This window comes from Electrona antarctica (genome assembly GCF_951216825.1).
Source record: "Electrona antarctica genome assembly, chromosome: 2".
Lineage (NCBI taxonomy): Eukaryota > Metazoa > Chordata > Actinopteri > Myctophiformes > Myctophidae > Electrona > Electrona antarctica.
The window spans coordinates 31401099-31416870 of record NC_136807.1 but is presented as its reverse complement, the minus strand read 5'-3'; the positions used below and the strand labels follow the sequence as shown (position 1 = coordinate 31416870).

The following is a 15772-nucleotide window of genomic DNA, read 5'->3' as shown; positions in this document are numbered from 1 at the left end:
TTTTATACACCATGATACTGTGGCCATCATTTGCATTGTAGTTTTGTGGAGGAGTGGGACCTATAACATTCATAATAAGATTAGTGTAAGTGTACTAATCCAGTCAGAAATAGACCAATGTACCCCAGACCTGCTGTAGGCTACAGTGTGCTTGTGTACGTGGCAAGTGGAACAACCAACAGACAATCTTTTTCTATTTTATTTTCTTGTCTTTGGTCCTGATGAGATCCCCGGATGTATTACAACAGGGAGTAATAATAATGCATTGTTGTTATTACGACAGAGCGTACAGGATGCTAACGGTCATTCTGTTGGACAATCTGAGGACAGTCAAATCACAGCAGGCAATGGGGACATCTTTACAAGCAATCTAAAGGACATCACAGCAGTGGACATTCATGTCACAGTATTTTGAGAAAGAAAGTGACACATTTGTGTCATGGGGATGGTGGCTGCGAGCTCCTCACAGCAGGTAATTCCTCTGAGTGTAACCTATCACTTTTGAATGGCAACTGTGTCCTTATTATCTATTGTTTTATCATTGGATAATTTTGTGTGACTGAGTAGTGGTCGTGAATTGTGTGGGATTATTATGAGATAGGAGTCATAACTGTTGGTTTAGCATGACTGATCCTATACACTGATCCTTTCAAATGGATTATGGCAGATTAAAATGTCTGTGTGATTGAATGAGTTGATTTTGTATATTATTTTCTTTCTTTTTTTTGTCCAAGATTAGTTTCTCAAAGGTTGGAATAAAAACGTCAGTCATTTTCTAGCCTTCACAAAGAAGGTGTTTAATTGAGTGTTTAATTGAATTAGTTAACTTAATTAGTATCGCATCTCATTAGTATAGCTACAGCTATGTGTACCGCCTGCCTCTGCTATGACTGTTGATGTCGCCTCAACTGACCATCCAGATGGCAGTCCATGCCAAGACAAGAGGCGGATTCCTGATTGATTTTGGTAAAGACGTTATGTATAGCTGTTAATCTATTGAGAACTAATATGTGAATTATTGTTAAGGACTAGTGCTAAATTCACATGTCAGTATTATTATGAGTATACGTATGTTGGTTATAGAGTGCTAGCCAAGGATTAGAACTCACCAGTGAAGATGTCATTTATTTATCACTTACCAAAGTTAGTTTGTGACTATGGCAATCACTAGCTTATGCAAATCACACAGAAGATTGCATGTAACATTTTAACATTGACCCAACTGACCCATCTTTTGCCCTTTTGCTCTATCCTCTGCTGAATGCAGTCACGGCCCCCCGGGCCAAATACACCGTAGTGGGGGAGCTCATGCGTCATGTCATCCCAGAAGAAATGCAATGCTCAATGGGCTGTGGAGGTCCGGCCTGCAAATATGACAACCCAACTCACTGGAGTGATGACAAGCAGGCCATCAAAGGCCTCTACTCCTCCTGGTAAACCTGCTCTGCTTTATTAGCACTTACAATAATCACACATTTAACTATTGCATCTTTATGACATTCTGCTCATGATGTTTCTGTAATTTCAGGGTTACTGATTATCTTCTGGCAATGTCCAGACCTTCCACTGAAATCATTGAGAAATATAACATCATTGATCAGTTCAAAAGGTACAGCTTTTTTTCATAGATCTTTGAAGTTCTCAGTTGCCACAACTGATTTCATGCATTTGGATTCTATAGAAGTCAGCATGTCTTCTATAGAAGCATGTTGTAAAAAAAAATTGCCTATCTACACACTCTCAATTAATCTGTGACGCATTTAGAGCTTGTAGTAAGATAAATCTATGAAAATCTGGGATTTAAATCGTTACCAAGAAATTTCTTCACCAATGTGTTTCTAAAGGTGTCTAATAACATGTACTAAAAGTTTGAAATTCAACTCCCGTGGGAAATTGAGTTATTAGCATAATATGTGACCATACCCATAACATCCTATATAAGGCAAAAAAGTCCAAATTTCATCATTCTTTAAGTAGCATGTGACATATGAAACTAGGGTGTTTTCATGATTCTGAATCCATTCCAAGCATTAGTTTTGCACAAAAAACACTCATTGGGAGGAAAACGGCCATAGCCGTCAGTGATGAGGTCAGCACAGTGGATATGGCCTAATTTAGCCCAAGGAGGGTTTTTTGTGCAAAACTAATGCTTGGAATGGATTCAGAATCATGAAAACCCCCTAGTTTCATATGTCACATGCTACTTAAAGAATGATGAAATTTGGACTTTTTTGCCTTATATAGGATGTTATGGGTATGGTCACATATTATGCTAATAACTCAATTTCCCACAGGAGTTGAATTTCAAACTTTTAGTACATGTTATTAGACACCTTTAGAAAAACATTGGTGAAGAAATTTCTTGGTAACGTTTTAGTTCCCAGATTGGTCAAATACCTGATAAAATGCCCTTACTATTGTAATGTAGATAGTCTATTTTCTGTCATTATTTTAAGATTAGAGCATTTGAAGTGGTCAAATTAGCAATATGTTCAGAAGCATCTTCCATAAAATCTCAATAGTCTGGTATATTTCATATAAAATCAAAGTTTAAAGCCTCAATATGTGATTTTGTCTCCTGGTTGGCAATATGTCGAACAACATGTACATTACAAAAACATCATAATTTTACATAATTGTTTAGGGAACCTTTCACACTGTTTCACATAAGGATTTGGTCATACAAACACTTTCAGTCGTGAGGTTTTATTTTGCTTTAATCCACACTGTCACTATCTGTGTGTCTGTGAAGGAATGGTATAAAAACCGTCATCAATCTGCAGAGACCTGGAGAACATGCTAGCTGTGGAAACCCTCTGGAGCCTGACAGTGGCTTTGCCTATCGCCCTGAGGTTTTCATGGAGAACGACAGTGAGTGCTGTTCAAATACTTCTGCAGTTCAGTTTGATTAACCCATTTAAGAGCTGAGGCTGATTCTACAAATGCCAGCTACTGTAAATCTGTACTTTTTCAGTAATGTTTTCATGCCAAGGACGCCCATCTGAACATGTTTTGTGACAGGAGAGCAAGAACTGTTCCAAATCCTAAGAGTTTTATATATTGCTAAAATCTAAAATTACACAGATGCTTTCCCAGTTTTAATTGGTATTAATGTGGTGTAATACCGGGAAACTGATTATAATGGCGATTTCACTAGTCACAGTAATATCCAGCAGAACTTTTGTTATTGACTCGTATCATTGAATAATTCTCCACTTCTTATTTGTTATACAACTCACAACATCCAAGGAATGGCGGAGATCGTCCTCGTGTACTTTATGGGAGTTTATTGAAAAGTCCAATCCCTTATTTCCATCCACAAACAGAATTCCTCCTGAGCTTCTCTCAAAAAGGATCCACTTGAAAATAATTAACTGGCTTGACAACATCAAAGAAAACAATAAAAACACGATTCCTTTCCTAGTTCACGGTTACAAAGTTTACGAAGTTTACGGTCAAAAACTTGTGTCGTTCCACTGTTGCATCAACTCAACTCTGAACTCACTTTTGCTTTTCTCTGACGTCACTGCCAATTTCACATGCGCAGTAGCTGTTATATCGCTCAATATAATACAGTATACTTGTATAGAAATGTATCATAAAACATTGCAATAAACAATACCTGATATTAGTAAACAACCACAATAACAATATGCAAATACTGGTAATAATAATAATGTTATGCTATATTACCTTGTTAAAACACAATAGCAATAAACATAAATGCAATAATATTGTAAATCACTCAGAATGTGCTTTAGGTCAGTTTTGGCTCCTACATTTCCGGCCCCTAATTGGAAGACAAAAAAGGCTGACAATTATTTAAACACTAACAGAGAGCCAAAATACACCGTTGTACTGTTCACTTCAAACACAAAATAAAACATTTTTCAACTGAGTGTCCATGTCACATTATTCAAGAACCTCTTTTCTCCTTTTTTTTGTCTCTTTAAGAGTCTGTTTCACACAAAAGGCATAGCTTAGCAACTGGTCTTTCTAAAATGTTTGTCTTTGTTTTGACCAGCACTCTTCGAACAAGTCCCTTTGAGTCCGGAATGGTCCGAGTGACTCTTCCTAAGAGCCAAGAGTTCCTTGGGGCTGAGTCATCAACGATCATGACAACATCTCCAGCTTTGAGATTTTGCCTGACTTGTGTCCATTTTTGCCGCTCCTGTTGGAGAGGTAAGTATTCACGTAGCCACCGCTTCCAAAACAGTTCTGCTAAGTACTGCACCTGTTTCCATCTGCGACGCGAATACAGGTCATCCTTTTCAAACAGTCCTGGTGGAAGTAGTGGTTCTCTTTTTAATAGCAGCAGGTGATTAGGGGTTAAGGCCTCAAGGTCATTTGAGTCGTCGGATGACTTTGTGATTGGCCTGTCATTAATTATGGCCTCCACTTCACAGAATAGTGTTTGGAGAGCTTCATCATCAACAACCTGCTCCTTCAGCACCGATTTCAGTATTTTTCTCACTGACCGGATCTGCCTTTCCCAGATCCCTCCAAAATGTGAGCCAGCCGGCGGGTTAAAAATCCACTGTATTCCTTTTTGACGGAGTGAATCTTGAATCTTCGTTTGGTTCCAGCTTTGTATTGCTTCACGAAGCTCTCGTTCAGCAGCAACAAGATTGGTGCCGTTATCAGACCGCATCACGGCTGGATGGCCTCTCCTGCACACAAACCGCCGGATTGCGTTCAAGCAGGAGTCGGTGTCCAGTGTGTGCGCCACCTCTATGTGCACTGCTCTCGTTGTTAGGCAAGTGAACAAAACACCATACCTTTTTACGTTGGCTCGTCCTCTCTTGACTAAAAAAGGCCCAAAATAGTCCACACCAACATTCGTAAATGGTGGTTTGTCTGGTTGTAGTCTATCTTTCGGCAGGTCAGCCATCTTTTGTTCTCCTCTCTTGGCATTAACTTTCCTACAGATGACACATCTTGACAGGAATTTCCTTACAGTTGAATTTGCAGCAGGAATCCAGAACTTCTGGCGTAGCTGTGACAGCATGTAGTTCCTCCCACAGTGGCCTATCTTCTCGTGAATGTCCTGCAATATCAGAGAGGTGATGTGCAGATCCTTTGGGATGATAGCTGGGTGCTTAGACTCTGCTGGCATAGCAGACTTGCTGAGGCGGCCTCCAACTCGTAGTATCCCATCTAGAAGCATGGGATCTAGCTTATGTATGGGGCTACTCCTCTTCAGGTTGTGTGTTCCCTTTTCCAATGTGGAGATCTCTTCATGAAACCTTTGGTTTTGACTGAAACAAATTATTTCTGCCTCTGCCTTCTGTAGATCTTCAACAGTTAGGTCTCCTTTGTCAACCTTTGCCTTGTAGGCCTGCATCTGTCGTGTTACTGTAGCTTTCTGTGTGTCTGGATCAGTTTGGGAGTCTTTGCTTGCTGCTTGTAGCTCTTTTCTTTTCTTACTCAGGTCCCTGAGTAACTCCTTGAAATTAAGCATCCACGCTACTGCCTTTTTTAGTTTGTACCACTTGGAGTAGTAGCTGAACAGCTTATTCACAGCGTTTGTGTGCTCAGTTATGTGTGTGAGGTTTGCAGTGACTGTTTTCCTCACCTCCACATCATCCTCTTCAACCCCAGAGTTATGAAATCTGGATGGCCACTGACTTTCAGGTTCCTGCAAAAATGATGGTGCCTGAATCCAGCTCTGGTGACTCATCAACTTTTTTGCCGTGAGCCCCCTAGAAGCACAGTCCGCTGGGTTGTCCACAGTGTTGATATACCTCCATTGAGACAGCTTGGTTGTGTCTCGAATAGTGGAAATCCGATTAGCAACAAAAGTCTTGAATCTCAGTGTGTCACTTGCTATGTACTTCAATACAGTTGTGCTGTCTGTCCAAAATGTTGACTCTCGCAGTTTGAGTTGCAGCTCCTTCCTTAGTTCCTTATCATCTTGTCGATGTTCACAGCCACAACTGCTGCTGCCAACTCCATCCGAGGGATTGTCATTTGTTTCAAGGGTGCTACCCTCGACTTTCCTAGTAGAAATGCACAGTGAACATCACCTTGAGCGTTTGTCGACCTGAGGTATGACACTGTTCCGTATCCACTCTCGCTTGCATCTGAGAAGTGGTGGATTTGAGCTGTCACAATGTCACCAAAATCAACAGGCTTAATGCACCTGTTCACAGAGAAAGTAGCCAGTTGATGTAGGTCTTTCAGCCATTCAAACCATCTCTGGGACAGCTTCTCTGGGATGGGCTCGTCCCATGCAAGCTTCTCTTTGCTCAGCTGCTGCATGAGACACTTTGCAGGAAGAATGAATGGAGAGAGGAAACCCAATGGGTCATATATGGAACTCACAGTTGACAGGATTCCTCTTCTCGTGACTGGTTTGTCCTTTACATTAATCCTGAACATGAACGTGTCTGACTCTATGCACCACAACACTCCGAGTGCTCTTTCAATTGGCAGCACATCTTGACTTAAGTCCACGTTTCTCACATCCTTAGCTCTGTCATTTTCTGGTACAGCTGCAAGAAAATCACGGCTGTTGCTTGTCCACTTAGTCAAGTTGAATCCTCCTGAGGCACATAGCGCTTTGAGGTCCTTGCACAGAGCAATGGCTTGACTTTCACTGCTGACTGATGTCAAACAGTCATCTATGTAGAAATTATTGAGCACTGTGTCCACAGCCTCCTGTGAAGACTTGCTTCTGTTTTCCTCTGCAGTCCTTTTTAGTGCAAAGTTAGCACAACTCGGTGACGACGTTGCGCCAAACACATGCACAGTCATCTGGTAATCAACCATTTCTTGTCCAGTGTCTCCGTCGGGCCACCAGAGGAAGCGAAATAGGTTGGCATCGTCGTCAGGCACCCTCACCTGATGATACATGGCTTCAATATCAGCCATAACAGCGATATTCTCTTGTCTGAACCGCAGCAAAACTCCTATGAGGGAATTTGCCAAGTCTGGACCCTGAAGAAGCTCGTCATTCAATGAGGTCCCTTGGAAACGAGCAGCGCAGTCAAACACCACGCGTAGTTTCTTCTTTTGAGGGTGGTAGACTCCGTGATGTGGGACATACCACACTTTTCCATCCTGCTTGCTTAGCTTGTCCTCCGGTACTCTGATTGCATAGCCTTTGCTAATCATGTCACTCATGAAAGCATTGTACTCCTGTTGGAATCCAGGATTTTTACAGAGTTTTCGTTTAAGAGTTAGTGCTCTTTGCACAGCAGCGCTCCGATTATTTGGCATAACGGCAGCTGCATTCTTCTTTGGAAGTCCAATGTAGTGATGACCTTGAGCGTGGTATGCAGAGGTTGTCACAGAGTCCATGAACTGTTTATCTTCTTGTGACATTTCTTGCTTCTCATCACACATACGCTCAGGAAAATCCTGGTTGAACTGCTGTACTAGCAGCTGCTCCACACTTTCAATGGACACACGGTTCACTGTAACCTGCGTACATGCATCACTTTCTGTGTCAGTGTCTGTATGTTCCTTGAGTGGTCCGTTGACTATCCATCCTAGTGCTGTTTTAACAGCATACGGCCCATTGTCCCTGCTGTTAATCACTTGCCATGGTTCTAATGCTTTGTGGATATTGGTTCCAATGAGAAGTCCCACGTCGGCACTGATGGTAGGTAAAGTGACTTCACTGAGATATGGCCATTTCTCAATGTCTTTCTGTGATGGAATGTTCCTCCGTGTCACAGGAATGCTCTTTTGAGTGAAGACCTTGGGTAAGTCTATGAAGTTGCTGCTTTGGAGCCCGCTAACTTCCAAGTCAGTAAGTATATAACTTTCCACCCGCACTTTAGGACTCATGGTGGTCAAATCAAGTTCTGTGCGTCTTCCTTGTATGTTCAACTGGCTTGCTAGTGTGTTGGTACAAAAGGTAGCAGAGCTGCCAGGATCCATAAACGCATAGGTCTCCACTATCTTGCTGCCTTTCTTTAACTTGACCTGGACTGGTACTATGGCAAGAATGAGGTCATCTCCGGCCCCAGTACAGGCACTAGTTTCACTGTTAATTGCCACCATTGCACTGGTTACTGTGGTGTGCTCTGTGGTGCCATCTTCCTCCTTTTCTTCATCCATGTTTTCCTTGTCAGACCTCTCTTGTCTTGCAAAGTGTAGCATGCTGGGGTGTTTCAGTGAACAGACTTGGCATGTCATTCGTTTTTTGCAGCTAGAACTGCGGTGACCTTTAGCAAGACAACCAAAACATAGTCCTGCTTTCATGAGAAACTCTATTTTGTCTTTGTGTGTTTTGTCTCTCATCTTAAAACACTCTTCCAGAGTGTGATTCTTCTCACAACACAAACAGGGTTTAGTGAAGGCACTGACAGGTGCTTTAGCTTCAGCCCTTGACTTTGGTGCATTAAAATGCTCTTTCTCAACTGTAGCAATGCTGGTAGCAAAGCTACTTCCCTTCTTTACTTCTTTCTTTATTCCATATCCTGAACCTTGTTTTCCTTTTTCTTTCCTTTCACTCGTGGCAGCATCCAATAGATCTCCAAAGAGTGGGTCCATGATGAGTTTAGCTTGCCGATCTACGAACGTGACTAGGTCAGCAAACCTGGCTCTGCGATCCCTGTTTTCTTGGATGTCGAAAGCAAAGCCCCTCCACTTCTCTCTGACTTTGTACGGCAATTTTGAGATTATGACTCTCATGTTTGTTGGATTGTCAAGCTCGTCCATAAACTTGATGTCCTCCATCGTGTTGCGACAGCTCAGAAGAAATAGTGAGAAGGTACTTAGCGCTTTTCCGTCTTCTGACCTGATTTGAGGCCACTTGAATGCCTTTTCCATTAGTGATGAAGCTATTTTAAGCTCATTTCCATAGCGATCATGAAGCAGTCGCAGTGCCTCCCTGTATCCACGACCTGCTGTCATGTGCTGGCAACTCTTTACCAGGTCCCTTGGTTCTCCTCTGGTGTATTGCTCCAGGAAGTACAATTTGTCTTCACTGCTCTCAGCTCTGGAGTCAATAGCATGTTCAAAAGCTCTTATAAATGTTAAGAACTCAAGTGGATCTCCATGAAATAGAGGAATGTCTCTCTGTGGCAAGCGGGATAATTGTTGGTTCTTCACAAGGAGCTCTGTGATATCAGTCTGTCGCTGCATCACTCTGTACAACTCACTTGTGTCGTTATGCTGTGATGTCGGCTGCGCAGTAGGCGAAGACTTAATAGTCTGTTGTGTATTAGGCACCTTGTGCTTTACTTCAGGCGTGAATGGCATGCTATCAGGCCTAAGCTTATACATGTTAACTCCACTTTTACCACGGCGTTGTGGTCCTGCAGTATGCAACATACTTGCCATGGCTTGTGCATAGTCGTTCATGCCGTCACGTTGTTCAGGTGCTTCATTTTCTTTGAACACTTTTATTTTAGCAGCGGAGACAGCCAATGCTGTTTCCAGCTCCAATCGCTCTTTATCGGCGCGTAACTGTGCTTCCTTCAGCTCCAACGCTTGCATTTCCTTCAGTGAAGCTGCTTTTGCAATAAGAGCTGCTCTGTTTGCCTCCTCTCTCAGGCGTGCTGAAGCCGCCGATGAAGCAACAGACCTTCCAGACCTTCTAGATCTTCCAGAATCAGCCTCGCTACCGTTCCTCCTTTTTGTCTGCGACACATTCGAAATACTGTCATTGGGTGCCACGTCTTTGATGCTTGTTTGCCTGAGTTCCAAATGTAGTTTTGTATCCTGAATCCACTGATATGTAGTTTGCATGAAATCTTGGCAACACTGTAATTTAGGCTCAAACCAGCTCACTTGGTCTGCCTGCTTTTCCTCTTCATTTAAATAAGACAGCACATTGCAGTTGGCTTCCTTGAACTCTTCAAGAAGCTTTTTGTACTGTTCCATCTCACCTTGTTCAATCTCCTGCACATAGGCATCAGTGACCATGTGACCATCAATGTAGTTCGATTTTGTAGTCAGCTGTCTTAATTTGCCTCTCCGTGCATTTATACACTGATGCAGTCTCTCCTCACGTTTTTCTGTGGGCAACTGCTCCCTCCTGTGGTCAAACTCGGGAACTGCACCACTGGCGTCTTTTTCTTGCTGCGTCATTTTCTTTGATGTCGGTTATGACGACGCTAGAAATATGTCAACGTTGATTCTGCTTCACAGTTGCACTTTCACGTTTCAGGTACACTTCAGCTTATATTTCCACTATGGGATCACTTCCACCACAGCAAACATCAGTTCCAATGAACAGTCGAAGCATCACTGTCTTTCCGTTTTGGGGGGCAGGCTAATTCCTGGATATTACAATTCCACTGCTCCTTCCGTACAGCGTGGGGGTAGGCTAATTCCTGGATTTTTCTAGTCCATCGCACATTCCATACAGCGTGTTCCACATAGAACGAAGTTTTTGACTTGATATAATGGCGATTTCACTAGTCACAGTAATATCCAGCAGAACTTTTGTTATTGACTCGTATCATTGAATAATTCTCCACTTCTTATTTGTTATACAACTCACAACATCCAAGGAATGGCGGAGATCGTCCTCGTGTACTTTATGGGAGTTTATTGAAAAGTCCAATCCCTTATTTCCATCCACAAACAGAATTCCTCCTGAGCTTCTCTCAAAAAGGATCCACTTGAAAATAATTAACTGGCTTGACAACATCAAAGAAAACAATAAAAACACGATTCCTTTCCTAGTTCACGGTTACAAAGTTTACGAAGTTTACGGTCAAAAACTTGTGTCGTTCCACTGTTGCATCAACTCAACTCTGAACTCACTTTTGCTTTTCTCTGACGTCACTGCCAATTTCACATGCGCAGTAGCTGTTATATCGCTCAATATAATACAGTATACTTGTATAGAAATGTATCATAAAACATTGCAATAAACAATACCTGATATTAGTAAACAACCACAATAACAATATGCAAATACTGGTAATAATAATAATGTTATGCTATATTACCTTGTTAAAACACAATAGCAATAAACATAAATGCAATAATATTGTAAATCACTCAGAATGTGCTTTAGGTCAGTTTTGGCTCCTACATGATTTTATAAAAAGGTTCTCGCCATTTCAGTGTATTTCTACAATTTTGTCCTGGCTGACTATGGAGTGGCTAACCTCACGACGGTTCTGGATATGGTGAAGGTCATGGCCTTCGCAATGCAGGAGGGGAAGATAGCGGTTCACTGTCATGCTGGTCTAGGGAGGACAGGTACACATTTCACTTTCACAATGCGTTTTAACAGTGGGAGAACAATGGCGAGTGACACATGAATTTCATTGGCTATTGGCTAATAGCCCACTATCGCCGGACGATGTTGCCCAAAAGATAAATTATTTTCATCTTTTCGGGCGACATTCCTCCGCCCACTTTTCGACTATAGCCTGTTCGCCTGCTATCGCCGCCGTTCGCCGGTAGTTGCCCGGGTCCCATAGACAAATAATTAATGCACTACCTGAAAATTCGTCTGGCTGTCGCCCGCTGTTAAAACGCAGATTAAACGTCAGATTATGAATCTAAAAGAATTATGATGATAAGGAAAAAAGGTATTTAACACACAGATTGTCTTGTCCCATCCAGGTGTGTTGTTGGCATGTTTCATGACCTACACCACCAGGATGTCCGCTAACCAGGCCATTTCTCACGTACGTGCCAAGCGTCCTAACTCCATCCAGACGAGAGGTCAGCTGCAGTGTGTCAGGCAGTTTGTACAGTTCCTCGTGCCTCTGAGGAAAGTGTTTTCCTGCGCGGAGCCCCGGTCAGACCCGGTCACCCTGTCCCAGTACCTAATCCGCCAGAGACACGTGCTCCACGGCTACGAGCGGCGGGAACTGAGGCACCTGCCTAAGCTCGTCCACCTCATCTGTAGGCTCCTGATAGACATCGCCGAGAACCGGCAGGTCATCGAGGAAGCGTTCCTGGAGGCCCCAGATTTTGAGGACTTAGAGATGACTATGAGTATGGTCGAAAAGCTGGGCCCTGGCCTTGGCCAGAACATGGCTGACATGCGGCCCCGCTTACCGGGCGCTCCCACTTTACCCCGTCACTTCAACGAGCCGGCCATCTTCTACCACCACAAGAGTCTGAGCTACAGTGACTCCAACATCGAGCGTCTCGGATCCAATCTCAATTTACTGGCACAGCCTCATCTCGGTTCACTGTCGCAAAGCAACATTCATACGCCCTATCGCGCCTCCTCCCAGAACCTGTCGAACACCTCCTGCTGCTCGACAGGCTCACTGTGGGACGACTGCAACCAATCATATGTGAAAAAGGCCAAGATGTCGTCCAGGTTGAGGGCAGAGCAGAGGAATGGAAAGCAGTGTCTGGTAGAAGTGGAGGAATCAGAGGTGCCGTTCATAACCCTGCAGTCAGAGTTGTCTGCGGAGACCCGGAGGCTCCTGGTGGCCCAGGCTCTGGCTGTGGACCTGTTCCTGGATGGAGAGGAGCAGCACAGACGCGCTGTCTTTACCTGGCAGGTAGCTTCATCCACTCATCATATCTGTCTTTACCTGGCAGGTAGCTTCATCCACTCATCATATCTACCTCGTTGCTGTCGGGCGGAAACCTCCTATCCCCATAATACAACTTTTTGTGTTTTTTTCATAAATGAATGCCCTACTAAACTTGATCTGATCATACTACAGCATCAAACAAAAGTAACCAACCTGGTCCTTGGTCTGTCACCATTTATGTCCATTCAGTCTTTGTCTCAGAGGCAAGCTGTGTGCAGTTCAGAAACATATGCCTAAACGGGCTATAGCCTATACACATGACATCATCAATTGGGATTACAAGCTAATAGAAACTACAGCCTTTCTCTTCCTGGATATTTAGCAAGCTGAAATAGAGGCCATTGTTCTCTCTGTAGGAGGGTTTCTGAACTGTCCACAGCCCTCATAAGGAGTGAGTAGACAAAAAAATTTACCATATTTTAGTAAGCATTAGTGAGGAGCAAATATTAATGTGAAGATATGTTGAAAATGGGGGAAGTGGTGTGGTCCTTTTACTGGCTCCTTTCCAACCGAGTCTCTCCCGGGTGACTTATAGCTTCTTACACTATTAAATGATGGTGAAGGCGGGGGGCTTTGACAGAATATATAATATATATGTATATTTAAATAATATAAGCTCAAAGAGCTGTTCAGGTCATCTCATGTTGAGTGTTTGTACAGACAGAGCTGAACATGGGCGATGGATGGGAGCAGCAGCTGTGTTTAGAGAGGGATCCGTTTGTGTTGACTGGGCTGATGTGGTCGTGGCTGGAGCAGCTGAGAGAGCCAGTCCTCTCCGTGCAGGCTGCCATGACCCTGGACCCCAACAACACTAAGGCTCACACTGTCCTCAACACTCTGGACCAGGTCAGTAGTCCCGCTGGCGGAAGATGTATTCACATTAAGTAGCAATATAGAAATACTCTGTTACAAGTAAAAGGCCTGTTCAAAATTCTACTTGATCAATATTGGCATAAAAAGTTACTCACAGTACCAATTAAGTAAACAATATGCAATCATGCATTATGAATTGCCCATTTAACAAATGTTTTGGAAAATAGCAGATCTGCAAGCTCACAATGTGCCACGATGCAACACGTTGTAAGCTTGTAGCTCTGCTATGTTCGAATATCCGAAATAGTGGGTGATATTTGACTTGGTTCATTTTAACGTCTACTCTGGCTTTTGTGAGCAGTGAGCACTCCAGTTTTTAAGTTGCTTATATTCATTTTATCAGACACGCCACCTTCCTATAAAACCATGTAACTTCAAACTCCATTGGGAACCATATTTGAACTGATATTGGCCGTCTAATACGTGTGGGGGCTGTGTTTTTTTTTTTCAATTTAACTGTTTTCATTTCTTTTTTATAATAATTATTTTGGGAAAAATGTATTTAATAAATAAATTAATTAATGAAAGTAGTGGAGATGTAATGGAGTAGAAGTCTAAAGTAGCCTACTGAAAATTGGAAATGGTAAAGTAACGCAAAAGTACTTCAAAAAGTACAGTACTTTCCACCACTGAGTAGTTCAACCAACCACTTCTACTTTGGCAAAGCAGCTAGAGAACGTCCAACTATTCATGTAAAATCTCATCATTTTCATCTCTCTAATGTGTCTTCCAAGGCTCAGAAGCAGACGTTAATTTGCCTATTAGACTGTATGGCTCATATGCACGAAATACCAGCGGAGGTAGAGAGCGCTTTCTTGGATCGTACCATCAAGGCTTTCACTCGGGTAAGGAAGAACTATGACCGCCAGCTGTCCACATGGACCCTTACTGACAGTTTACGGTCTAGAACTCAGAAAGTGTACAAATGCAATGAGTTAAATGAACAATGAGGATTCTTCAGCGTAGATTGGGGTCCCAGAGATACAAATAAATCACTTGTGTTAAGTAAGGGGCACCCACTGTATTTATATCGGCCACATGATGTCTTACATCGTTCCCTAAGCAAACATTAAAGTCCATAGACTTGGCTGCCATATGCCTGGCATAATCTTCAAATTAAAGCCTTTTATCATGATGATGACACTTTTTATAGGCCTACAGGGGCCTAAAGGTTTATACAAAATACATGTATTAACAGCAATGTTGAATAAGGTGCATCATGCATGGTGGGTGCAAAAGTCAAATGAATGGAGTTGGTAGGGACTGAGGAGGCAGGCTTTTAAAGGGCGTTGGCCCCTGGGCTCAGATGCACGCCAATTACTCTGATCATTCATCTCAACACTTCCCAAGTCCTATTGGAACCAATGAGAAGGGAGAGAATACTACAGGGCAAAGCCACATACAAAGACATAAACCGTAACCAACCTAAGAGTGAACTATAACATCCTAACGTATAATACAGGGAACCGTCACACTAGTTTAACCCAAGTGCAGACTCGTGCTCTTTACTCTATGTCAGATCCTAGTAATGTGTTGTGCTTTTTTAACCAGAATCTGCCTAGCTGAGAGTTAGATGAGGCGCCAAGCCGCCAACCCAGTCACCACACACCTGTCTCTATTCAGACTGAACTCTCTTTTCACATTGTTTCACCCAGGTGGACGTGGTTTTGAGGTATAGTTTCTGTGAGGTTAGGGTTAGGCATAGTGTTTGTGGGGTTAGGGGATAAGGTTAGGATTAGGCATAAAATTCTCAAGTGTTAATTTAAGCAAAAATTAAATTAAATTGAAAAAGAGGAAATATAAATGTCTGGGTTTCCGAGGCTAAGAGTTTACAGACCAGTAAGGGTGCAATTGCTGGTGGTCCCCAGAGACCCAGCATTGAGAAACACTGTTCAATAACTTCCTAATCAAAGCCCTGTCTGTGTATGACTAAGAACATGCCATGCCTTTCAACAGCTGGAGAAGAACTCAGAGAATGGAAGGAATGTGTACAAGACTATGACTGAAGTCCTGAGGTACATCCTTCTGGACATGATATGGACAACCGCTGGTGATGACAACCAAAGTTCAACATTGTCAGTCACTGCAACATAATAACCAATAAATGGACTTTTATATTTACCGTGCTGTGTGTGGACAACATCCTTGTGGAGCCCTGTTAAAGAAGGGAACTGTTTGTGCCTTGTGTCACAATCATATAGCCTAGTTTAGTATATATTTAGTATGTCCCCTTGTTGGGCAGAAACCTTTATCTAATATTACACCTATATGACAAACAGTGTCAAACTATTTTTGAATGGAGGAAAATAAGCTAAATATTTCCCCAATTAAAAGTTATTAATTTATTTATTTGGATCTGGAGTTATTTTGCTCCATTACAACAGTTTTGGACATACAAGGTTTCTGCCCGACATCAACAATATATT

General features: G+C 42.6%; 1 protein-coding gene across 1 annotated transcript; it reads left to right on the top strand.

Annotated features, from left to right (window-relative positions):
• Positions 1–920: 920 nt before the first annotated feature.
• ptpdc1b (protein tyrosine phosphatase domain containing 1b) lies at positions 921–15440 on the top strand (the record flags this gene model as incomplete). Its single annotated transcript, XM_079514825.1, has 9 exons — positions 921–966; positions 1268–1433; positions 1529–1609; positions 2753–2871; positions 11032–11169; positions 11539–12437; positions 13134–13319; positions 14081–14191; positions 15303–15440. 9 exons carry the CDS (start codon positions 921–923, stop codon positions 15438–15440), a joined length of 1884 nt encoding a protein of 627 aa, XP_079370951.1.
• Positions 15441–15772: the final 332 nt, after the last annotated feature.